The sequence below is a fragment of the Gouania willdenowi genome, chromosome 4 (genome assembly GCF_900634775.1).
Source record: "Gouania willdenowi chromosome 4, fGouWil2.1, whole genome shotgun sequence".
In the NCBI taxonomy this organism is placed as follows: Eukaryota; Metazoa; Chordata; class Actinopteri; order Blenniiformes; family Gobiesocidae; genus Gouania; species Gouania willdenowi.
The window spans coordinates 26,196,726-26,223,304 of NC_041047.1; the positions used below are offsets into that span (position 1 = coordinate 26,196,726).

General features: G+C 38.7%; 1 protein-coding gene across 1 annotated transcript; it reads left to right on the forward strand.

The window, feature by feature from the left end:
- Nucleotides 1-11,303: 11,303 nt before the first annotated feature.
- hapln4 (hyaluronan and proteoglycan link protein 4) lies at nt 11,304-23,864 on the forward strand. Its single transcript, XM_028444512.1, has 7 exons — nt 11,304-11,441; nt 15,473-15,602; nt 18,167-18,356; nt 19,712-19,884; nt 20,326-20,441; nt 20,616-20,802; nt 22,844-23,864. Exons 2-7 carry the CDS (start codon nt 15,506-15,508, stop codon nt 23,134-23,136), a joined length of 1,056 nt encoding a protein of 351 aa, XP_028300313.1. The 5' UTR covers nt 11,304-11,441; nt 15,473-15,505; the 3' UTR covers nt 23,137-23,864.
- The last annotated feature ends 2,715 nt before the right edge of the window (nt 23,865-26,579 follow it).

Below are 26,579 nucleotides of genomic sequence, written 5' to 3' on the forward strand. Positions count from 1 at the left end.
CGCTGGTCCGACCCTCCGGGCTCGGATCCAGGCTCGGATCCAGGCTGGACCGACCCTCGCTGGGCTGACCCTCTGGGTTTGGACCCAGGCTGGGCCACAGGTAAGTTCTGAGAATCCTCCATCGTTCGGCTCTGACTGTCGGTGTGAGTCTGTTGTGACTCATCTTAGAGTCTTCTGTTTTTTGTTTTTCTAGATGAGTTCCTTGTTTAAACGTGTCTTTCACAGCTAGTCCTTGCATCTGGCTGGATGAGTTTAGCCTTTGGTTACATTCACGCCAAGGCTTGTGTTTATAATATCACCCTTTTGTAAATAGTTAATTTAGGTGAATAATCACAGCTGGCCTTTGCGTCTTGCGGGGCTTCTGATGTCCTGGGCAATGTCTGGCACCTGGACCTTTTTAGATTGTAGATACATTTTTTGTTTCTTTATGACGGGCCACAGTGGGCGTAATTCTCCCGTCACTCTCGTAAACAGGTAAGTATGTTTAGGTATAGTTAGGTTGTTAAGAGTTTAGAGATTACGTTTTTATTCCCAGCATGTTTGAGACACAAGAGGCATCAGCAGAGGATGAAGACTTCTATCAATCAAAACTATGTAAGTAAAGCGTCTCGTTTACACAGAAAGACACTGAACTTTTTTTAATTGTAAAAATACTGCCATTGGTAGAAAAAAAATTAAAAAAGATGTTTGTTTACACTAAAACCTGTAAATTGTCCACCACAGTGTCCCACAATCAGCCCCAGGAGGAGACGCCAGCAGCGGAAAGAAACAATATTAACCAAAACAATGTAAGTAAAACTTCTCATTCACACAGAAAGACACTCACATGTTTAATGTATAAATAGACGTCACGTTTTACTAACTCCTGTAAAATGTCGGAGAGGAACGCCAACATCCACTGATGGAGGAGAAGAAAGATGGAGGACGGGAGTGCCAGCATCTAACAATGGAGGAGAAGAAATACTTTTATTTACCAAAACAATGTAAGTAAAACCTCTCATTTACACAGAAAGACACTGGACACGTTTATTGTAAAAAATGACATTACTTTGTCATAATGCCTGTAAAATGTTGGACTTGACCACCAGAATTCACTGATTGAGAACAAGGAAGATGGAAGAGTACCATCATCTACCAATGGAGGAGGAGAGGGAGAAAAATGGGGGAGCACCAGCATCCAAAATTGTCCCACAATCAGCCCCAGGAGGAGACGCCAGCAGAGGAAAGAAAGACTATTAAACAAAACAATGTAAGCAAAACCTCTCATTCACACAGAAAGACACTCACATGTTTAATGTATAAATAGACGTCACGTTTTACTAACTCCTGTAAAATGTCGGAGAGGAACGCCAACATCCACTGATGGAGGAGAAGAAAGATGGAGGACGGGAGTGCCAGCATCTAACAATGGAGGAGAAGAAATACTTTTATTAACCAAAACAATGTAAGTAAAACTTCTCATTTACACAGAAAGACACTGATCACATATTTAATCTATAAATAGAAGTCACGTTTTACTAACACCTGTAAAATGTTGGTCTTGACCACCAGTATCCACTGATGGAGGAGAGGAAAGATGGAGGACAGGAGCACACAAACATCAGCACAAGACGGAGATGAAGAAAGACTTCTATCAATCAACCAAAAACAATGTAAGCAAAGCCTCTCATTTGAACACACATTTAATATAAAAATAGGTGTTAATTACTGTACTAGTGACTGTAAAACGTCTTGTGTGTGATTACAGATTCACTTCAGAGGAGAATCGGACTGTTCCAGATGTTCATCACCACAGCACAGAATGAGACAGCAGTAGTAGTAGTAGTAGTGTTTACTCTGACTGCTTTCATTTCAACTATAAATAAATAAAAAATAATATCTTAAGAAATCAAACTTGGTGAAATGCTTTGTGTGCTTTCTAGTGTTGTGATTAAGACCACACTATCCGAGACCAAGATTTGCCCGAGACCAGAATGCACCGAGACCGAGTCAAGACCAAGACCATAAACATTTTTTTTTCAATTTAAAAAAATCTATAAATAAATAAAACTATGACAAGGTTCAACAGTTAAATAACATTCTCTCTTTAATTCTAGTTTATTCTAAATACATTTGACGGACAAAAAAGGTCCCTGCAAAAAATTAACTAAAATATTAAAACTACTACTGCTACTGATAAATTCACAATTATTCTACATATTTGAAAACAAGATTTTTATGTCAGCTGAATGTACAGTAAGTGTTTAAAAGTAAGAAATATTGATTCTCGATTCTGATTCTTTGAGCTGTGCAGGTCAACAGGTCACAGACTTCACATGATTATTTTTTTGTTTGAAAAAGCCTTTACACAGGTTATTTTTATTAATTCACTTAGTTGATATAGTTTAATTTGGTTGCTGTAATGTAATTAGGATATTGAATTACAAAGGTCTCCAAATGTAACTGTAAAAGTGAAACTTTCTGAAATAAAACTACAAACAAGTTGTCATCAGTGTAAAAAACATAGAGCTACAGGTAGATGTGAAACTAAATAAAATAAACTCAAACCCTGGAACAGTCATGTGACAAATCAATCAATAGTTCTTGTTGAGAAATATTATTATTCTGGATACAGTGGAAACAGAAACTATAAAAAATAGTTATATTGTGAACCTATTTATATTGGAGGGAACATATTATGTTCAAAGGTAAAAAAATTATTTTTGTTTTTAAAAAAAAGACAGCCGAATTGTAGATAATACTTTAATTTACTTACTCACTCATTTAGTTTGGAGCTTTACGTTCTGTTTTGCGCACTTTGGTTGTTTTTCTGATTGGCGCTACAATCGCTATGGAGTTTGGTTATCAGCGTTTCAAACATTTCACGGAACACACACACAGTATTTATTTATTTGCAATAAATATATACTAAATGAGTAAAGTGAAACACAAAAAATGTACAAAGACAACTGAAAGAATAAAACATGTACAAAGACAAATGAAAGAATAAAAAAATGCACAAAGACAAATGAAAGAATAAAAAAATGCACAAAGACAACTGAAAGAATAAAAAATACACGACTCCAAAAAAATATACATTACAGAAAACTACAATGCGGGTGCACGGAGGAGATGGATGTAGACACACACACACAGTATTTACAATAAAAATACACTAAATGTGTAAAATAAAACAAAAAACTAAACAATATTTATACAAAAAGTACACACAATTACAACAGAAATGCATAAAAATACACACAATTCAATATTTATACAAAAAATACACAAAATGACAACAGAATCACACTACAATGGCAACAAAAAAACTATAACTATACAAAAATACAACAGAAAGATACACAAATACACATAATGACTCCAAAAAACATACATTACAGAAAAATACACCAAACAAAAAAATATAAAAGCGAGTTTAAAAAAAACAACAAACCATAGAATTAAACCAGGGAAATCGCACACAATATTTTATTTTGCACCCGCAAATAAACCCTACAGAGTATGTACAGCTCTTTGTACATCCAACCTTCAAACATACGCATTTGCCCATAATTAACTCTACTTAAGCTCCCACATGAATGCATACTTCCGACGGGCACTGTACTAGTATACATAAATGTAATTGGAGTCTAAAGCCACAAAAAACACCACTTTAAAAAGAAAATAGACTAATATAAGACCTCTTTACAGTTATTTGAGTCATTCTGCGCTAGTGCAACTTGCGGCGATGACATGCTGGTGACGACATAATCTAAGATGGCGGCGGCCCGGACTACAGCCGACACTATTTAATAAAAGCCTTAAAAGACATGGATATAATGAAAAGAGTGGATGGACGCAGGCATAAACATGCAGACTTTCACACGGACACACACGGACTTAATAAACACACACGGACCTCGGTAAACACGGTAAACGGTACAGGTTTCACCGACCGGCAGGCACTAGGACCCAGAGGCCGAGTAAATGCGTCCCCATACTGCTAATATCACCAAGTTTACCATTTTACCTGTTGTTAGAGCTACTATTTTTACCAGGGAGATAATATTTATTCCTGGTGAGTGTTTTCTGGAGTTTTACTGGCCTTTTTACTGGTGATTAGTTCATATCTCCCTTGCGCTCCACGGTCCAAACTGACATCGTAACTCCTGCATTTTCATTTTTTAGCTTTTTTTTTTAGCTTTTAGTCTTGCTGTCTAACATTCTGCAAACAACAACAAAAATATTTGGTGTTTCTGTATGTGAGACTGTATAACAGTTTAAATGTACATCTAAAGGAAGGTCCAAACATGTTTCAGTTAAAAAAGAGCTTTAAAAACTTTTACATTTATTTACAATGTAATGAAATAAATATGTTTAAATATCACTGTTCATTAAACATTTTTTTTGTTGTTTATTTCAGGTATGGGTCAGCCCGAGGGTTGGGTCGCAGGCTGGGCCGAACCCGAGGGTTGGGTCGCAGGCTGGGCCGAACCCGAGGGTTGGGTCGCAGGCTGGGCCGAACCCGAGGGTTGGGTCTCTGGCTGGGCCGAACCCGAGGGTTGGGTCTCTGGCTGGGCCGAGCCCGAGGGTTGGGTCGCAGGCTGGGCCGAGCCCGAGGGTTGGGTCGCAGGCTGGGCCGAGCCCGAGGGTCGGGTCTCTGGCTGGGCCGAGCCCGAGGGTCGGGTCTCTGGCCGGGCCGAGCCCGAGGGTCGGGTCGCAGGCCGGGCCGAGCCCGAGGGTCGGGTCGCAGGTTGGGCCGAGCCCGAGGGTTCGGTCGCAGGCCGGGCCGACCCTCCGGTTTTGTTTCCACCCTGGACAGACCCTCGCTGGTCCGACCCTCCGGGCTCGGATCCAGGCTGGACCGACCCTCGCTGGGCTGACCCTCTGGGTTTGGACCCAGGCTGGGCCACAGGTAAGTTCTGAGAATCCTCCATCGTTCAGCTCTGACTGTCGGTGTGAGTCTGTTCTGACTCATCTTAGAGTCTTCTGTTTTTTGTTTTTCTAGATGAGTTCCTTGTTTAAACGTGTCTTTCACAGCTAGTCCTTGCATCTGGCTGGATGAGTTTAGCCTTTGGTTACATTCACGCCAAGGCTTGTGTTTATAATATCACCCTTTTGTAAATAGTTAATTTAGGTGAATAATCACAGCTGGCCTTTGCGTCTTGCGGGGCTTCTGATGTCCCGGGCAATGTCTGGCACCTGGACCTTTTTAGATTGTAGATACATTTTTTGTTTCTTTATGACGGGCCACAGTGGGCGTAATTCTCCCGTCACTCTCGTAAACAGGTAAGTATGTTTAGGTATAGTTAGGTTGTTAAGAGTTTAGAGATTATGTTTTTATTCCCAGCATGTTTGAGACACAAGAGGCATCAGCAGAGGATGAAGACTTCTATCAATCAAAACTATGTAAGTAAAGCGTCTCGTTTACACAGAAAGACACAACACTTTTTTTAATTGTAAAAATACTGCCATTGGTAGAAAAAAAATTAAAAAAGATGTTCGTATACACTAAAACCTGTAAACTGTCCACCACAGTGTCCCACAATCAGCCCCAGGAGGAGACGCCAGCAGAGGAAAGAAACAATATTAACCAAAACAATGTAAGTAAAACTTCTCATTTACACAGAAAGACACTGATCACATGTTTAATGTATAAATAGACGTCACGTTTTACTAACTTCTGTAAAATGTCGGAGAGGAACGCCAACATCCACTGATTGAGGAGAAGAAAGATGGAGGACGGGAGTGCCAGCATCTAACAATGGAGGAGAAGAAATACTTTTATTAACCAAAACAATGTAAGCAAAACCTCATTTACACAGAAAGACACTGAACTTTTTTTTATTGTAAAAATGTTGTCATTGGTAAAAAAAAAAAAAAAAACAGAAATAGATGTTCGTTTACACTAAAACCTGTAAATTGTCCACCACAGTGTCCCACAATCAGCCCCAGGAGGAGACGCCAGCAGAGGAAAGAAACAATATTAACCAAAACAATGTAAGTAAAACTTTTCATTCACACAGAAAGACACTCACATGTTTAATGTATAAATAGACGTCACGTTTTACTAACTCCTGTAAAATGTCGGAGAGGAATGCCAACATCAACTGATGGAGGAGAAGAAAGATGGAGGACGGGAGTGCCAGCATCTAACAATGGAGGAGGAGGAGGAGAAAAATGCAGGAGCACCAGCATCCAAAAGTGTCCCACAATCAGCCCCAGGAGGAGACGCCAACAGCGGAAAGAAAGACTATTAACCAAAGCAATGTAAGTAAAACTTCTCATTTACACAGAAAGACACTGATCACATGTTTAATGTATAAATAGACGTCACGTTTTACTAACACCTGTAAAATGTTGGTCTTGACCACCAGTATCCACTGATGGAGGAGAGGAAAGATGGAGGACAGGAGCACACAAACATCAGCACAAGACGGAGATGAAGAAAGACTTCTATCATCAACCAAAAACAATGTAAGAAAAGCCTCTCATTTGAACACACATTTAATATAAAAATAGGTGTTAATTACTGTACTAGTGACTGTAAAACGTCTTGTGTGTGATTACAGATTCACTTCAGAGGAGAATCAGACTGTTCCAGATGTTCATCACCACAGCACAGAATGAGACAGCAGTAGTAGTAGTAGTGTTTACTCTGACTGCTTTCATTTCAACTATAAATAAATAAAAAATAATATCTTAAGAAATCAAACTTGGTGAAATGCTTTGTGTGCTTTATAGTGTTGTGATTAAGACCACACTATCCGAGACCATGACTTGCCCGAGACCAGAATGCACCGAGACCGAGTCAAGACCAAGACCATAAACATTTTTTTTTCAATTTAAAAAAATCTATAAATAAATAAAACTATGACAAGGTTCAACAGTTAAATAACATTCTCTCTTTAATTCTAGTTTATTCTAAATACATTTGACGGACAAAAAAGGTTCCTGCAAAAAATTAACTAAATAATTAAAACTACTACTGCTACTGATAAATTCACAATTATTCTACATATTTGAAAACAATATTTTTATGTCAGCTGAATGTACAGCAAGTGTTTAAAAGTATTTCTGCCAAGAAATAACGATTCTCGATTCTGATTCTTTGAGTTGTGCAGGTCAACAGGTCACAGATTTCACATGATTATTTTTTAGTTTGAAAAAGCCTTTACACAGGTTATTTTTATTAATTCACTTAGTTGATATAGTTTAATTTGGTTGCTGTAATGTAATTAGGATATTCAATCAACAAAGGTTTCCAGCTGTAACTGTAAAAGTAAAACTTTCTGAAATAAAACTACAAACAAGTTGTCATCAGTCTAAAAAACAAAGGGCTACAGCCGAGGTAGATGTGAAACTAAATAATTGTTGAGAATTATTATTATTATTCTGGATACAGTGGAAATAAACTATAAAAAATAATTATATTGTGAACCTGTTTATATTGTGGGGAACATATTACAGTATATACATAAATGTAATTTGAGTCTAAAGCCACAAAAAAACACCACTTTAAAAAGATAATAGGCTAAAATAAGACCTCTTTACAGTTATTTGAGTCATTCTGTGCTAGTGCAACTTGTGGTGATGACGCGCTGGTGACGACATAATTCAAGATGGCGGCGGCCCGGACGACAGTCGATACTATATAATAAAAGCCTTAAAAGACATGGATACAATGAAAAGAGTGGATGGACAGAGGCATAAACATGCAGACTTTCACACGGACACACACGGACTTATTAAACACACACGGACCTCGGTAAACGGTACAGGCTTCACTGGCGGCAGGCACTAGGACCCAGAGGCGAAGTAAGTGCGTCCCCCGTACTGCATTCACAGGCTGTAATATCATCAGTTTATCATTTTACCAGTTGTTAGAGCTACTGTCTTTACCAGGGAGATAATATTTATTACTGGTGATTGTTTTCTGGAGTTTTACTGGGATTTTTACCGGTGATTAGTTCATATATCTATTATTATTATAATCTATTATTATCTTAATATTATTATTGTATTTTTATTTCATTTTATTATTATTATTATTATTATTATTATTATTATTATTATTATTATCTTGTTATTTTATTTAATTTGCACATATTAGTCTAACTACTCTTTATATTTATGTTATACTTTTTTTTTATTTATTTTTCTTTATTCTAGTTGATTGTTATTATTTAATGTTTACACTATCAGAGAGAGCACAGTTCACCAAGACAAATTCCTCGTGTGTATTCAATACATGACTTGGTCAATAAAGTTGATTCTGATTCTAAAGTTGGTTCTGATATCTCCTTCTGCTCCACGGTCCAAACTGACACCGTAGCCCCACACACGAGTGTGTCACACACGTCACTCAGTCACAGCAAGGAAGGTTGTGGTCATTATATGGGGTGGATTAAAGAATGAATAAAAGATTGTTTTATCCCGTTCTTCATGTTATTATCACATTATAAAAAAGTTTAAAAATAGCAGGAGTTAGTGCAGGTCTCGAACGGTCTTGAGAGAAAATCCCGAGTCCGGGCAGCCCGAGTCTGAGACAAAACCCAGTCAAAATGCTTCAGAGTCCGAGACAAGACCGAGACCTTTAAAATTTGGTCTCGAGACCAAGACCGGTCTCGACTACCACAACACTACCATGAAACATGACGCCGCCTGAGCAATCATAATCGCTTACCTTGTTTTTAACCCACCTCCTCACTACAGCTGCGTATGAAGCCAGGGATGCTTTCTGATAACAGTTCATTCAATCAATACATGTAACGCACCGCATTTAACGTTCAGTAACGATAACGGCGTTGTAACGGCATAAAAAGTAATTAGTTAGATTACCCCTTCACTGAAAAACAAACGCCGTTACCTAACGCCGTTATTTTAAACGCCGTTATTTTAAACGCCGTTATTCCAAACACTGCCTATCAATAACAGTTGCCCCCTAATAAGTAAATATTAGCACAGTAGATGAGAAAAAAGGCTAAACCACTGGATTCTCCCTTCCTTGGTAACTCTTCAGTGCTTTAGTGTGATTTTGCTCCTGGTTGCACCATGCTTTCAGAGATCCTTTCCTTCTTTAACAGTTAATCTTACATCTTGATAGTGTTAAGGCTCTGGGTGGAGTCCACAGATCCCCCTGTTGCATCTGCACTGCGAAGATCATTTGTACATCACTTTACAAGAGCAAGCGTCTAATGTGACAGTGTAGAATTGTAACTGTGCATTTACATTAAAATGTACACACAAGGGCCATGATTCATGAACCATTTGTACATTCAGATCTGAGTGTACGACGTGCAGTCGACCATGTTCACACAAAGTTAGGTATTTATCATTTTTCACTTGATCGTACGCTATGATCAGATCTCACGTCAGGTCTGACCTTGTGTACGCGAATGTGTGGATTTGTGGATCAACCAGGGCCAGATGAACACTTTAGATATTAGTTTTTAACCCCTGTGAGAAAACTTAATAAATACTAATAAATAAAAAAACGCTAATTAAACAAAAATGTGTGTCAAAAACAAAGTAAGATACAATTAAAAGGTAGATATAAGTTGTAGTGACATGGGTTATTCTGACTGGTCCTTTTTCATTATTTATATGTCATATAAAGATGCATCAGAACAGCATTAATGTCACCCAATTGCAAATTCTCCTCAGGGATTAGGTTTAGGTTTATTGATTAAGTTTTGATCAACTTAATTTAAAGTCACCTAATTTAAATGATCCTGATGTCATCATTCCAGACCGTAATAATTAAACAACAACAAATGGATGGTCTCGTCCACAGCAACATCTTTATCCACAGATGTTGTGTAGCACAGATGAGATGTTGTTCACACACTCTGACTCAGTGAAACTGCTCATGTTCTCATGGAGCAGCGCTGCACGAAAAACGGGCGGAACTATACAGACACAGTAAAGTGGTGGCTCTGTTTTTAGGAGTCAGTGATGATTTGCGTAGTTTTTTTTTGGCAGTTTAGACACAGGGTTTTGGGTGGTTTAGGAGCAGTTTGAAGCAGCCAGGACGGGAGGGGAGCAGGCGGTGCACCTAATAAACGGTCCCCGGAAACATTTCCCCATAAAAAAAAGTTTCATTTATAGGGCACTAAATAATAATGTATGATTGTTGTCCCAAAATCCCGTGTGCCGTGGCACACCGTTTTGGAACCAACCTGAGGTTGATTTGCGCCACCCGTCTCAGCTCACAGCCACAGGCAGGTGCAGGGTTTCTGTGCAGCACAACTGCTCCGGGCGGCGGACAGTTTACATTATAAGCAAGGGAAAACCAGATATTTTCCTTATGCCCACACTGCCACGGGCCCTCTGGGCAATTGCCCAGTTGCCCATATGGTTAATCCGACCTTGGGTTCAGCACAGCAAAATCTGACTGAGACTAAAAATAAACATCCAGTACAGATCAAAACACATTATTAAAACAAATTAAACTGAATTACCAAAAAGTCCACTTTATGACTGATACTAGTTTTCTGGTTTTCCTTCCATGCAAGGAACCGTATTACCCCGCTAGTAAACGCATCAATGGTGTGTGTGTGCACACATACACAGGAGTGCAGCACTGTTTTGGACTGGGGGAATGCTGCTGTGTATCATTAATGCTTTTGAAATGGAAAGTATACCTTAAACTTCCAGTATTTAATCAGTAATATGATTAAGTATAGGTTTTTTTCAAGGGTTTCATTAATCTAATTTAAGGTGTTATTTATTGCCTAAAGCGTGCAGACAACTGATGCTGATATAAACAGTATACGTCCGTGTGTCTCTCCAGGATCTCTGCTGTGAAGTTGTACGCAGCGCACACAGGGGGGCAGACTTCACCTGCTTTGTAACTGATCCTTCACGGAGCATTTCTATGAGTGCCTTTATACGGTAGTCAACAGGGACGAACACGCAGCAAACAGCAAAACGCTGCAAACTTAGGAATGCTGCAAAACTATACCATTAAACCCAGTTTTCACACTGTTAAAAATCACATCTTTGTTTTGCTCCACCTCAGTCGTGAGGATTTCATTTCTTTTCTTGCCAGCGTTTGTTTGACATTAGTGGGTGACAATCAAATTCAGCTGCCACATTTATCAACGCCTGATCATTTGTACGCTGGGATTGGTCAAATACGAATGTTTCATGAATCACACGTTGGTCCTGTCGTACGATCAAATGTGCACTCAGATTTGCACCCGTTTTCACGCAACGTTGATAAATGAGGGCCAAGGTGTGCAGTTTATCAAGACCTGCGTCATTCGAGGATTGCAGGCTCTGCAAACATCAGTGGTTCCCCTGCAGTGTGAGAGAACAGAGAAGAGATTAAATACAGGGAGGGAGAGGGGGAGAGACCTGAGTCGTACTGCAGAACAACGTTCAACCAGGGCCAAGGAGTCACACAGACACTTCACATCAGCTTCAACCACTCGTTAATCCTGTTTTGAAAGCCTGAGGTAAGTTCACATGACCTCCGCGCTCGATGCATGTGGCTTCTGCTTTGCAGCTCTGTAACGCATTAGAACTGCGTGGATGATCGGTGGACTAACCTTGAGAGAGATGCTGCAGCAGGGCTGTACCGTGTGCATATGAAGTAGCTGCATTAGTACTCTGGCCTGAATTCATGCTTAGACTGTCACTGTATGTACTACAGCATCTCAAGTCCTCAGGAATTATAGTTACACGCCAGTGACAGGAACAAGGCAGACATATAGCAGCACATAAGTGGCTACACATTGGTATGCTCCACTTTGATCTTGTCATGTTGTTTAGATTTACATTAAAAAAATAAAAATAAAACTGAGCCTCATTCTCTCATCAGTTCTTGATATTTACTGTGGTGCACACACATCTGCAGCTGAGGTACAGTGAGTTTCTATTACATCACAAACTAAACATTTTTACAAAGAAGGAACCATATGCAGAGTTTGCGGGGATTTACCAAATTGATAATAATAATAAAAAAATACAATTGTCAATATAATTTATCAAAATAATAATAATAATAATAATAATAATAATAATAATAATGTAATTTGATTCTAACATATTACTTTTAGTTACATGTCAGAGATGTTAGTTCTACCTCAGGTGTGTTGTATAAGTTTTCAGTGAAATGCTCCCAAACTTTTGATACTTTAGGTTGGTTCTTTTTCTGTTGCGCAATTCTCTCTCTCTCTCTCTCTCTCTCTCTCTCTCTCTCTCTCTCTCTCTCTCTCTCTCTCTCTCTCTCTCTCTCTCTCTCTCTCTCTCTCTCTCTCTCTCTCTCTCTCTCTCTCTCTCTCTCTCTCTCTCTCTCTCTCTCTCTCTCTCTCTCTCTCTCTCTCTCTCTCTCTCTCTCTCTCTCTCTCCCTATATATATATATATATATATATATATAGTATATAAAATATTTTCAAACTCCGCCTCTGGAAGGAACTGTGTTTCATCGCAAAAACTTTACTGATAACTCTTTTGATACCGTGTATGACAAGCTGGTTTCCTTTAAATCTGTGTACAGTATAAGGAATTATCTAAGAATGCTCTGATAAAAGTTTTGTATTTCATCAACCATAATTTACAGCTTTTACTCTAAACACATGTATTCCATTAACCCCTAGAACACTATCGCTAAAATTAGCAACACATCATTAAAGCCGGGTGATTTTTACCCAATATAATATACCCAATAAAAAGTATTTATCGTCAAAATATATCAAATACATGAGACATTAGAGTTGTGTTCTTTTATTTTCAACTATGCCATGCCAAACAAAATGAAAGTATTATTAACCAAAATTACTGAAAAATTAGGAATTTGACAATTAAAAAATATCAGAAAGAAAAAAAATAAATAAACTGGAAACTTGGTCTTTGCTCCGCCCATTTCTGGGGCATTTGAGGCTTCCTAGGTGAAGGCATCGTCTCCTTAACACATGAACAGCTGCAGGAGAGTGGAACAGAAAATAGCACGTACCACGTTCCCGAGAATTCAGTCAAATGACTCGGTTCCACCGAGTATAAATAGGTCTCCATGAGGCTCTTGACATCTGCTCATAGAATATCCATGTCAAATTACAGCCTGATTCAACGAGCATTAATAGAGGAGTAATCATTTGAAAAATGAGGCCCCCTGGCACCTCCGTGGCACATACGGAGTAATGGGCCCCATTAATTTATTGGTCTGTGCCAATGATTTGGTACCACCAACTCAAAACTTTGTCTTTGCGCACTCCATTTCTGGGGCATTTGAGGCTTCCCTGGTAAAGGCATATCCTTAACACATGAACAGCTGCAGGAGAATGGAACAGAAAATAGCATTTTTCGATTGGGTAAAAATGATCACATGACGAAAATATTTTTTTTTATCACCATATGAATTTCTTTGGAAATGAACACTGTGATATTTCCTCGCCGAATAGCACGTACCACGTTCCCGAGAATTCAATCAATTGATTCGGTTCCACTGAGTAAATAGGTCAGCAATAGGTCTCCGAGAGGCTCTTAACTTTCACTCATAGAATATCCATGTCTAATTACAGTCTGATTCAACAAGCATTAACGGAGGAGTAGTCATTTACGCCCCCCGTGGCACATATGGAGTAATGGGCCCCATTCATTTTTTGGTATGTGTCAATTAGAGATGAACTAAAAAAGTAGTCCCGATAATTTCTGGTATTTATCACGATAACGATAAACATCACGATAAATAAAAAACTATAAATGAACAAAACAATTCCCAACTTAAAGTGTAAACAGTTTTCTTACAAACACAAATACATTTGAATACATCAACACATTAAAAATCAGTGCATGCGGATCACTCTATTAGTGTTATTGTACGAAATTAGTTTATTTCCACACTAAAATGAAATTATTTTCTAAAAAAAAAAAAAATCACGTGAAAAGCAAAAATAACTCCATCAGTGTTTTTACTGCTGCTGAATCTTGTTTCATTTATCTTATGAGTTACATAAAGGTATGGTTGATAAATAACTGATTTCCTAAAATTAAACCTGATGATTTAATCATTCAGTATATTTTAGTGTAATAAGCTCAATAGTTACATTAGTCTAATGGGACCAGCTTTGTCTGTGAACACGTGAAATATAATTAAAAAATATTGCGTTTCACAAGTTTGGACGAATAAATAGTGACATTAATATTATGCTAATATTTATTTCACACAACGTGTGACATGTTTAGTTTTATTCTTCCATACAGGTGTTAAATCTGACCATAAACAAATCAATGGCTCTCTGTAGTTTTATGACAGTAAGACTTGTTCTTTTTATTTGGCCTATTCCTTATGTGGAGTGGTTAGCGTTAGCTCTTAGCCCAGTCTGTGTGTCGGTGTGTTAGCTTAGCATAATTAGCTTTAGTTGAGTTTCCAGTTCATTATCGTTGCTACGGGTTCATCTCTGTCCCCGTGTTTGTGGAACTTTGGGTGGATCTGATGGAGGAACTTGGATTGGTTCACTTCGTTGGATGGTTTTCTGGTTTTAACCAAGTAGCGGTCCATGATGTATCGCAGCTCAGCAGCTTCAGGTAGCCATGACGAGCACCGCCGTCCCGTCTGTGGGTGTGAGAGCTGGGGGCAGGAGGCGTGGTGCACACCGCGGCCTGGAAGGCTTTGCTGCGGAGCTCCCGTAAACAACGTTCCGCTCCAGAGAATAATAAGTTGACAACATACAGAGGCAGTTTTGTCCCGTGGAACAAGGATTCTATGGGCATTCTTGGCTAAATTGAGGGACAAATGGCCCGTGGCCCTCGCTAATTTCCGACATGGGAATTTATTGTTTATATTGTGGGATGACAAATTCTTACCGGTGAGAACATTTTTGACGATAAATCATAAACAATAAAATATTGCACATTCCTAGTGTCAATGATTCCGTACCACCAACTGGCGCAATATTTGACTCACAAAAAAATTAGAAAACAACTTTACCGGAAATTAATGAAAAAGGGGGTGGGGCCTCGGGCCTCATTTAAAAAAAAAGGGCTCCGAGTGTTTCATCATATTCATTCATAAAGTATTCATATGAATGCTCTATGAATGAATATGATGAGATACTTGGAGTCCTTTTTTTTTTTTTTTTTCCAAATGGGGCCCATTTCCGGTATTTTCCAAATTAATGGGAACATTTCGTGTGATATATTGTTTGAAAGGTAATTCAACGTATATTACGATTATGCCTCGCATAATTTCATTTGTTTTACTATGTGAAACTGAGCCATTTGATTGAATTCTCAGTAAAGTAGTATGTGCTATTTGGCGCGGAAATGTTCCACGGGCCCGGTCGTAGTTCATCTGAACTTGATACGGTTGGTTTGGCTATAAGAAAGTTTGAAGTGAATTTATCGCTGGGAGCTCAAAAAAGAAAGCTGCTGCACACCTGTCATCTTCCCTCACTGCCATCTCTGAAGTTCTCCTTCTAAATGTAAAAAATTCTCCATGATTGGTTAACACGTTATGCATCTGTTGTTTCGGATCTCACCGTTCAGGCAGGTGTCTGAGCTGCTCGGATCACTGGAAAAATGTTCTTCGAGGTGTTCATCTTGGTGTCGGCCCTCTCAGTTTCCTCCCTTCCTGCAGATGTGGGGAAGGGAATGAGAAAAGTGGTGCACGTACTTGGTAAGAACAATGCAGTCACACAATCTTACAAGATGCCTTTATTTTTCAGATTTTAGATGAAGATTCTTTCAGTGTTACTTAAATAAAGTTACCTTGAATTTATACACACAGTAGTGACATAAAGCAACAGAAACTATTACCTAGGTAGCAAGCAAAGAACAACTATCATCCAAACATATTGTATAATCACAGTGATATATATATATATATATATATAAATACTTTTACATTTACATGTATTTCTATTATTTTACTGCAGTATATGCACCAATAGGAACTAGAATCACTTGCAGTAGGAAAACACACAAAAAAAACAAACCCGAGACATTTAAAAGCATTAAATAAACTGTCCATCCATCATCTGTACCTACTTATGCAGTCCGGGGTTGCAGAAAGGACTTTAGAGCTGTTCCCAGCGTACTTAGAGAAGATGGTTGAGTAACTAGCAGTCAGTCCATCACACAGACAGAAAACTCCAACCACACACTCACTCCCACTGTAAATTTATTCTAGAAACTCCCTGTAACCCTGTTTTATTGAACTATAGGAGATAAACTGGTGTACCGGGGAAAATCTCAGGAATTTTTTAAGAGAATATGGAAAATCCTATACAGCTGAAGGAGCTCATAACCTTCAACCTTTTAACCATCACTGCACCACCAATGCAAAGTTTAGATTAAGCACATCTTGATGCGTCAATGGAAAACTAGCAATGAACAAATTTGCATGGAGCTGTGCGTAGTGACAAGACTAATTACTGTGGGAATGGATAATTGCAGGTACTTTAATGGGGTCGAAGCATAGCAGAGAACCTCTTTCAGTTGCTTTTTAGATGTCACGCATGTTTATGCTACTTTAAATTTATTCAGTGCAACACAAACAGTGTCTGGACCAATACAAAAATCAGGCTGTTATAATACAGCAGTAACAGGTCATGTTGGTAAAGCTTTGTTGCATTTGGTGGTGTGGATGGTGATGACAAAGAAGGTGGTGTAGAAGGAATCTTCGGGACAACTGAATTGCAAATATTGTGACATTTATTGTACAATCACACTTTACTTTCATTAGAAAAGAGGACCTTGGACCAATGGCCAACAGTCCAGTCCTTCTTCTCCTCTTTTTTTCTGCAAAAACTGAGAAGTAAATGTTGATTTCTTGAGACTAGTCTAATTTTTTGAAATCCTGTTTTTGTGGATTTTATGAGCTAGAAGCCCAAATTATGTAAAAATAAACAAATAAATACTTGAAATAATTGAAATTGTGGGCCCTGAATCTATAATCTATGAAAGTTTAACTTTTTAAATGAAATTATGGAAATTAAACAACTTTTCCATGATATTCTAATTTTTTGGAAAGGGTCTGTATATGTCATATAAAGATGTATGAGAGCAGCATTAATGTCACTCAATTTCCCCTCAGGGATCAATGGTTTACATCTAATTTAAATGATCCTGATGATATCATTGCAGACCATAATAATAAAACAAAAATGAATGGACCACTAGGATTTCACCACTAGGGGCCACAATATATGACAGTATTAGAAGCTATCATTAGCCTACGATGTTTCAGACTCTACAATCCCTGACATCGATGGTCTCGTCCACAACAACAAACAACTTTTCCCACAGATCTTCTGTAGCTCTGATGAGATGTTGATCAAACGCTCTGAGCAGATGAAAATGACGAAGGCCGCGCCCCTCTGTCCCCGTTTGCAGCGCTACCTGGTGGCTCTGTATTTTAGAGTGAGTAATGAGTTGCGTAGTTTTTTTTTTGTCAGTTTAGACGATGTTTCTGGTGCTTTAGACCATTGATTCTCAACTGGTGGGTCAGGTGGTCAAAAATAAATAACTACTCAATGTCTCTCATGTTGGACTTGTCTTTTATTTTGAAAGAAGCTCTTTTTTTGACAGGCATGCTGTGAAATGCATGTTTCACAGGAACATATCTATATGTGTGTTTTCAACAGCTGTTTTTGAAAAACTAAATTTGGTCTGATCAGTTGGGTCGGAAATTTTTGACCGTGGCAAAATGTGGGTCCCAGGATGAAACCCGTTGAGAACCCCTGGGTTAGACGGTGTTTGAATAGGCCAGGATGGGATAAGGCGAGCGGTGCACATAATGAGAGAAACCTTTCCCCATAAAGAAACGTCCTTTGCTTCATGGTGACGGCGTTTCATACGGATTCTGTCCATTTTCGCATTCAACAGTGGATTACGTTTTTAGGTCGATTCCGTGATTCCGTTAGCGTGGATACTATAGGGCCCTATTAATGAAAGGGAAAAGACGCATGGTGTTTAGAGGACATATTGGATTAAGCAAATGGTCAGTATGATATTTTCACTGACAGGGATGTCATTTCTTTTTACATCTTTCTGTAATACTCAAAGCGGTATGAAAATCTCATTCATTCAAGATTCTGACAGTATTATAAACACTTCTAATTGTTCATTTTAGTACACTTAACATGCAATATAAAGGTTTAAGTAAGGTCCACCAGAAAGAGAAGTAAGCAAATGGTTACCACCTTCTACTAATGGTCCTTGTCTTCTCTCTCCCATCAGAGGATGAAAGTGGAGCAGTGATTGTGCAGACAGCTCCTGGTAAGGTGGTGACACATCGTGGTGGCTCCATCACTCTGCCCTGCAGATTCCATCACGAGCCGGAAAACATAGATCCTGCTCGGATCAGGATCAAATGGACCAAAGTGACGGATGCTCTGCAGTTTGAAGATGTCTTTGTGGCACTCGGAAGGTCTTTTAATGCTCATACCCAAGACACACGACTACAGGGGTCCCTTGACAAACAAACTATCTATGGGGGCCAGCTAATGATCATTTCATTTAATTTGTCATTAAATAAAACCACATTAAAAGCAGTTTGAAGTAGAAACTTAAACTTTATCCACCATCTACCTGGAGCAGCTATTTCCTAATTATGGTGCAACTTCCTGTGACATATAAAGTTTAAATCAAAGAATATACACCAGCTTCCACACCGAGCCATGGATATAAGTTTTATAATCAATAGATAACTTCAACTCAGACTTCAACACGGAGGGGAATTTCTTCCATATCTGCAGCATGTTTCCAAGGTGAACAGCCTTTGGCATGTTAGAACAAGCTGGATATGGGATGTCAGCAAGTCAAATATGTAACCATGGGGGTGGTGGGCTCCGTCGAGTGAAATGTCTATTTCTAACTCATCTGAGAATTATAGGTGAACATTTTTTTTTAGAAGAATTCACTTGTCTCTTAGATAGTTTTCTGTGCTGCCATGTTATTTGTGTATATACACGCATACATCTAACCTGCTTACTTCACAACATCTAAAAGTCATTTGCTAGCAGGAAACAAAACTGAGGATATATAATTAGCCATTATTGGCAACCCATGAATTGTTTGGCACATTTCAAGTTATATTCTTTAGTTTCTTTTTTCTTTTTCATAAAATAAATGCATATGTCTAAATATGGAACTGGGGACTTTAAGAAACACTGTAACACAGGTTTTTTCAAACTTGGGGTAAGGACCCCATGTGAGGCCGCCTAGAATTAAAACGGGGTCGCTTGAAACGTGTGGTAATTGGTTTAAAAAAAGAAAAGAAAAAGAGCATACTTATGTAAAAACCAATTAAAATACACATCACACAAAATAAATATCAAATAACTGTATCATATACTTAAACTTTCTCAAATATAAATCTAGTTCAAATAAAATGCAGTATAAAAATATCTGAGGTGGCGCACTTGTAACGCACTTTAATATCATGATCAAAAATGTATTCTAGAAAAAGAAAATGTCTCTAAGGTCACCGAACATTTGTGATATCAAAATGGGGTCACGACCCGAAAAAGGTTGGGAACCTCCGCTGTAACCCATAGCCAAGTGCTAACTAACCTTTTGTTAACTTTTCTATACGCTACTAGATATCCTTTAATTATATGATATGTTTCTTGTAAACAATAATGTATCAAGGGTTTCTCTGAGAATTTTTTTTTTTAATTTGCATTTTTAAAATCTTACATTTAATTTTGCTCTGAAGTTGAGGCCGGAGTTCACACTTCACAACTCTTTTAAGAGACAACAATGTGTATGAAATGTTCTCAGGAAGCAGCGTGAGTTTGGGTCGTACCGAGGCCGCATGTCTTTGGGGCAGGCGGGTCCAGGTGATGCCTCAGTGATCATCCACAATGTCACGTTGGAGGACTACGGACGATATGAGTGTGAGGTCACCAATGACCTGGAGGACGATACAGGATTTGTCAATCTTGACTTAGAAGGTGGGCGCACGATGGCGGACACTTGGGTCCTTTCTGTGTGGAGTTTGCATGTTCTCCCCGTGCTGCGTGGGTTTCCTCCGGGTACTCCGGCTTTCTCCCACAATCCAAAAACATGACTGTAAGGTTGACTGGAGTCTCTAAATTGCCCGTAGGAGTGAATGAGTGGTTGTCTGTCTGTGTTGCCCTGTGATGGACTGGCGCCCTGTCCAGGGTGTACCCCCGCCCAGCGCCCTATGAGAGCCGGAGATTGGCACCGGCAGACCCCCGCGACCCTGATAAACGGAATAAGCGGGTATGAAAATGGATGGATGGATGGATGGACTTAGAAGGTCAACAAGTCTTTGAACCACTTTGTAAAAGTTGTGACATATTTAACGCTTGGATAGTTTTCTATTTTTTTTTCAAGAGTCAGCTAGTTAAAGTTGGATTTGTGGCCCACAGGAGTGGTTTTTCCCTACTACCCCCGTGAAGGACGCTATAAACTCAACTATCACCAGGCTGAGGATGCCTGCAAACAGCAGGATGCTATTCTGGCCTCACATTCTCAGCTGCACAAGGTTTTTAACATTATAATTTTCAGAAAAATGAATGAACTCAGTAGAATTCTTACCAAATGGCTACTGTTGCTATCTTAACAACTGGCGATGTAAACAAGCATCCAACTGAGCTTAGTTATGTCAGAGAAGATATACTGTACTAAACCTGCACTTTATTTTTTCATTCTCCCTCAGGCCTGGCTGGAAGGACTAGACTGGTGTAATGCTGGGTGGTTGGAAGATGGTTCTGTCCAGTATCCTATATCACAACCCAGAGACGAGTGCGGACGTAAGGAAACTCCTGCTGGTGTTCGTAACTATGGCTACAGGCACAAAGAGGATGAGCGCTATGACGCTTTCTGCTTCACATCTAAGCTTAATGGTGAGAAATGCAGCAATTTCAAAGCTGGCAACTCCACATGTGCATTCACAGAATCACAAAAAGTGGTCTATCCACAGGACTTGTTCACTATATGCAAAAATGTTGCATCCACCTGTGATTGTCGGAGAAGAAAACACTGAAGTTTAACTCTTTGAAAAGAGGATAAATCACGAGTGTTGAACCGTGTGGAAAAATACCACAAATATCTGCCGTCATCGTACAAGCCTGAGGCCATTTGGTTTATATTATGCCATGTTGATTCATGCTTGGTCTGCCCGTTTGTCCTCTGGGTGCAGATCAAAGCCTTTCATCTACCAAGTCTCTCCTGTTTGCATCATTCTCTCAAAGGATCTGCACAAGCTATTGTCAGGTTCAATAAACATCCACAATTAAACAATGCCTAATAACCAAATAGGAACTTCTAAAATAATTTGGGGCTTCATTTCTTACAGATAAACCAGAGGGAAAGCCTCAAATCTCAATGAGTTGAACAATTTACTGTTAGGTAAGTTAGTTGAACAACTATGGCTAAATTATTCAATGTAAAGAAAGTTTCTCTAAAATCTGTGTAGGGTTCATTCTTTGGTTATTACGTTTCAAAATCAAATTGAAAAAAAAAAACCAAATAAACGGTGTGTTGATGTTTTACTGATTTAAAACCAAAGTGGAAATACAAAGGTGTAGTTTACACAGTTTTGCCAAGTTTCCCTGAACACACCACAAGCAGCAACATGTAGCTCTTTTGAAAGCTAGCAATGAGAGGTTCTTTATTTTGTATCTCAATCAAGGATATTTTTGACAATGATAGTGGAAATTTAATACTTTTTAGCTCTGGAAACTATTTGGAATCAAAAGAACCATAAAAAGCATAGTACGACAAAAAAAATGTGAAATCCCCTGAGTGTTAATTACAGTGGACAAACTGTGTTTGGCAGACGGCTATAATAGTGCTTGTAACATTACGTGCATCCCTTCAAATTAAAGTAAAAAAATTACATAAAATTCTACTCCCAAGTCACATCAACAAAAACAAGTCAAATGGTTGGGCGGAATTAAAACAGAACTAAGAAACTTTTTCACCTTAATAAATACTTTTCGTAGACCCTGTGAGGGTAATACAAGTGTTTATGGGGTGATTGGGGGGTCTTTCATCTCTCCCTGCCGTCTCTAGCCAAAAAACAGCACTTGCAACTTTCCTGCCTCTGACCCGGTGGCAAGACGTACTGCTTTACGACAGCCCAATACAAACTAATGCTAGATTATGATCACGGTTGTCTACAAATTCACTTTTCTCAAACTTATATCATAGCGGAGGAACTCCATGCAGTGACAACTCAGCAGCAACACACAGCATTGCGGATACAGACACACACTCGCAACCCAGCGCTCCATCAGGCAGCACACACACAATCTCTATCTATCTATCTATCTATCTATCTATCTATCTATCTATCCATCCAATCATTTTCAGTGCCGCTTTGCTAGCACACAAACCAACACATCACACACATTTCCACACTCCCTTCCATATTACTCTCACGTCATTCATTTATTTGACTTGTCTCTCTTCCTCATACTGTTCACATGGGACTATATGTGTGAAAGCACCCTTAGTGTCACTGTTGTGTTAGGATTTTTCAGCGATCGGTTACTACCGTCTTGGGAGAGCAAAGGTGCACATGTAGCTGTGGGGTGGGGCACGCAGTGGGGGTGGGGGCAGAGTGTTTACGACAGTGACATAACCAAAAGGGACCTTTAGGGGGAGCGTTAAGTGCAAGTTACTTAATTCTGCTTTAAATCAGCAGTGGTTTCATTGAAAGTAAAAATGTTATAAACATTATCTTCACAATTTCTTTCAAATAGCAGCATAAGCATAAGTTAAAATCTGATTTTTGTTTTTGGTAGTCATGCAATGACAATCTGACAAAAGTTCTTCCTTTCCTATTACTGTTGTCCTCCAAAACAATTGTTTCTGTTTTTCTTCACATTTTCACATGAGAGCAAACACCTGTCTCCTTCACTTTTCTCTATTTACCCACAGGAAAAGTGTACTTCCTCAAACGCATTAAAAAGATGAACTATGCAGAGGCCATCAAGGCTTGTTTCCAGGATGGCTCGGTGGTAGCCAAAGTGGGTCAGCTGTACGCAGCGTGGAAGTTTCAGCTTTTGGATCATTGTGAAGCCGGATGGCTGGAGGACAGCAGCATCAGATACCCCATTGTTAACCCTCGCTCTCGATGTGGAGGACCCCAGCCAGGAGTGAGACACCTGGGCTTTCCTGACAAAAAATACAGACTTTATGGGGTCTACTGCTTTGGCAAGAATAACAGCTAGACCTCAAATGGTATAAAAATGACAAAAAGCCCCACAGGTAGTTCAAAATGGAAGCAGAGCAGTAAAAGTGTTCCTAAAAATGTACCGAGGGCAGTTTAAGACAAAGAGCTGGAGAGGGATGCATGAGAGAAGAAGGATGTCATCTTGTAGCCAGACCTGGTTAATCCCTTTCACCCTTAAAACACTCAGACAAGATGTAGTCATTTGCAGATTTTCCAGACAGAAGAAACAAGGCTGTGTGAAATTAAAGCTGACATCTTTATTAAGAGGATTTTCCATTCGTCTCGAGACAGTCAATCATCTTAAGGAGTGAGTCTGTTAGCACAGCTGTCACTGGAAAGCTCCGTGAATAAACAGCAGCTTGATCATTGCACAGGCACAGATCAGATCTGAGCGATCCCATGAATATTCCTGTTTACATGTGTGAGTGTGAATCATATGTGGCTCCTGCTTTGACTTCTCGTCTCTCAGCCAGGATCTGATGCCAAGGTGAAACCATGTATTACTGGTGGATGAGGGATGATCTGCCTGAATAAGTGGAAAGAGTCCAAAGTATATTTTCGATTGCATTAAATGGAATTGCCAGCATCAGGTCCCATACATGCTCAGAAACATTCTACTGCATTATTTGCCTTATTTGTCATTTTACCAACATTATCATCATCAGAGCTGTAAGAGATTAGTATATTTTGCACTAGTACAACAAGTAATTGCACTTTAAAAGAATAGAGCACCATTCTATAGGAGTGAATACGCTCATATTTAGACAGGCATGTACTGCTTGGCTATAAGAGCTGTAGCTGGGGCTGATTTTGTAGAACTTAAAGATGAGAAATGATCATCATTTACTTAACTCTGCACTTTGAAGACAATTAAAAGTCTTGACATAAAACATGCTTGGTTGAATTATTTTTTATAGTATTTGTTCAGTATTCATTCTGTTAAAGAAGAGTTTTTCTCAACTGGGGTACATGTACATTCAAAGGAAGACTTCAAGTAAGTTTTTAGGGCCCAAGCACCAAAGTGGTGCAAAGGCCCTATTGTTCCCGTCAGGATTTTTCTCATTATTATTATTTTTACTTAACTTGGATTTTTGAAGCCATTTCATGAAATTTGGCAGGATGTTATAGTTTGGTGAAAAATGTAACGTGTAGTTTTTTGATGCAATTCCAAGTCTCATTAGCGCCTCCTAGAGTTTGTAACTTTTCAGTGGCTTTAACTAGCTGGAAGGCATTCAGTCGGTATATGCAGTGGACTGACTAACAAAAATGTAATTTAGACCTATAACATAAATTCAAATGGAAGTCTGAAATTTTGATCTCCTCCTAGAGTGTTTATAATTTCCATTTCAAATTCTTGACAAGCTGGAGACCAATCATGTTCAAAATGGTGACTTTCTACCACATGGCCAGGCCTACAGGGGGTGCTAAAGTTTCATCAATTTTTAAGCTGGAAATTTTCTAATAACCCCACGCAATGGCATGACAATTCATGCGACAAGTCTTACTGCCCCTTGGTGGTAATAGAAAGCATTTTTTTAAATTCTAACTATGCATTGTGACAGTTGACAGTTTTCAACACATACTTCACAAATGTGTTCAGAAATGCTCAGCACAAGTGGATGATCATTTATCTGGAAGATGATGGCAGAGCGCCATTCGCCAAAAAACGGATTGTCTCAGTTGGAGAAGTTAGACAATTTTGCAAGTGACGAAACCTGCCATGTATGATGAGGGTACCAAAACCTCAAATTTCATATTATTTTTGGAATAACTTTTTCAAAATTCCCTCTGTAGTGCACATTTGCACTAGACATCCCAACATTTACAAGCTTATAGAATCAATTAAGACACAAAAAAGTCTCTTGAAGCCATGTTCTAAAACCTGTCATTTTCAATCAAAATCAATTTTTAATCCAATTTAAGGGACTCACATTTTAGCCTCTAGCTTCAAAATGAATCATCATCGAGGCCTGAAACTTACAGTAATGTACACTTTTTTCCACCCTTAAACTTTACTAGTATTCTTGCAGTATTAAATAAGCTTTCTTTTTTCTTCACAATAACTCAGATGTTCCCAACCATTTTTGGGTTGTGACCCCATTTTGATATCACAAATGTCCGCCAACCCCAGAGCCTTTTTCTTTTCTTTTTCTAGAACTCGTTTTTGATCATGTTTATTAAAGTGTGTTACAAATAAGAGTAGTCAGGAGTAGTGCACAAAGTGCCAAGTACGACACCTCAGATGTTTCTATACTGTATTTTATTGGAACTAGATTCATATTTGAGAAGGTACAGGATACAGTTATTTAATATTTATTGTGTGTGATAAAAAAAACTAATTTATTTATTTATTTATTTTCCAATTACTGGACATTTTAGGGAACTCCATTTTAATTCCAGGCAACCCCACATGAGGCCCTGAATTCAGGGTTAAAAAAATGTATCCATATCCACTGGTTGTATTTTATAAATGTGTTCTACTCTATTTTAATGATTTCTTGAATATTGTGTTTGTGACATACTTTTGATAAAATGTAGGGGTGCTAGTAATTCCTCTTTATATATACACAGTGGTGTGAAAAAGTGTTTGCCCCCTTCCTGATCTTTTACTTTTTTGCATGTTTTCCACACTTAAGATTAAACAAGTAAACACAAAATGCAGATTTTAAATGAAGGGTTTTATTATTGAAGAAGAAAAAAATCCAAAGCTACCTGGCCTTCTGTGAAAAAGTGTTTGCCCCCTAAACCTAAACTGTTTGGGTCACCCTTAGCAGCAACTACTGCAATCATCTTTGACTAGGCCACTCCAAAGTCTTCATTTTGTTTTTCTTCAGCCATTCAGAGATGGACTTGCTGGTGTGTTTTGGATTATTGTCCTGCTGTAGAACCCAAGTTCGCTTCAGCTTGAGCTCACGAACAAATGGCCGGATATTCTCCTACAGGATTTTTTGGTAGACAGCAGAATTCATGCTTCCATTAATCACAGCAAGTCTTCCAGGTCCTGAAGCAGCAAAACAACCCCAGACCATCACACATCACACTTTTTCTGAAAAATTAAACTTTTGTCTCATCAGTCCACAGAATGTTTTCCCAAAAGTCTTGGAGATCACCAAGATGTTTTCTGGCAAAAATAAGACGAGCCTTAAAGACCGTGTAAAGCAAATTCTGACATTTTCTTCTAAACACATTAAATAGGTCATACGTGTATTCCTTAAAACATGTACTAAGCCATTCAACCATTTCTAATTGAATTGTGGTGCAGGCTTCAAAAACTGTTTCCAATTTCTGTGTTCAGGATTTAGTAGTAGTTTATTCAGTCATTTCATTCCATTAAACATTAAACAAACATTTCCATTATTTCGTGTACAGCACGAGCAAAAGGGTTTAGGCTAAAGTTAATACTTATGACCCAACCCACAAAAGCACAAATATTTATAATAA

What these genes read in the sequence shown, in the direction of transcription:
- hapln4 (XM_028444512.1), top strand. Translation starts at nt 15,506, where the DNA reads ATGTTCTTCGAGGTGTTCATCTTGGTGTCGGCCCTCTCAGTTTCCTCC. An exon ending in TGTCAATCTTGACTTAGAAG is followed by an intron (nt 19,885 to 20,325) that starts GTGGGCGCACGA and finishes TGTGGCCCACAG; the next exon opens with GAGTGGTTTTTCCCTACTAC. An exon ending in CTTCACATCTAAGCTTAATG is followed by an intron (nt 20,803 to 22,843) that starts GTGAGAAATGCA and finishes ATTTACCCACAG; the next exon opens with GAAAAGTGTACTTCCTCAAA.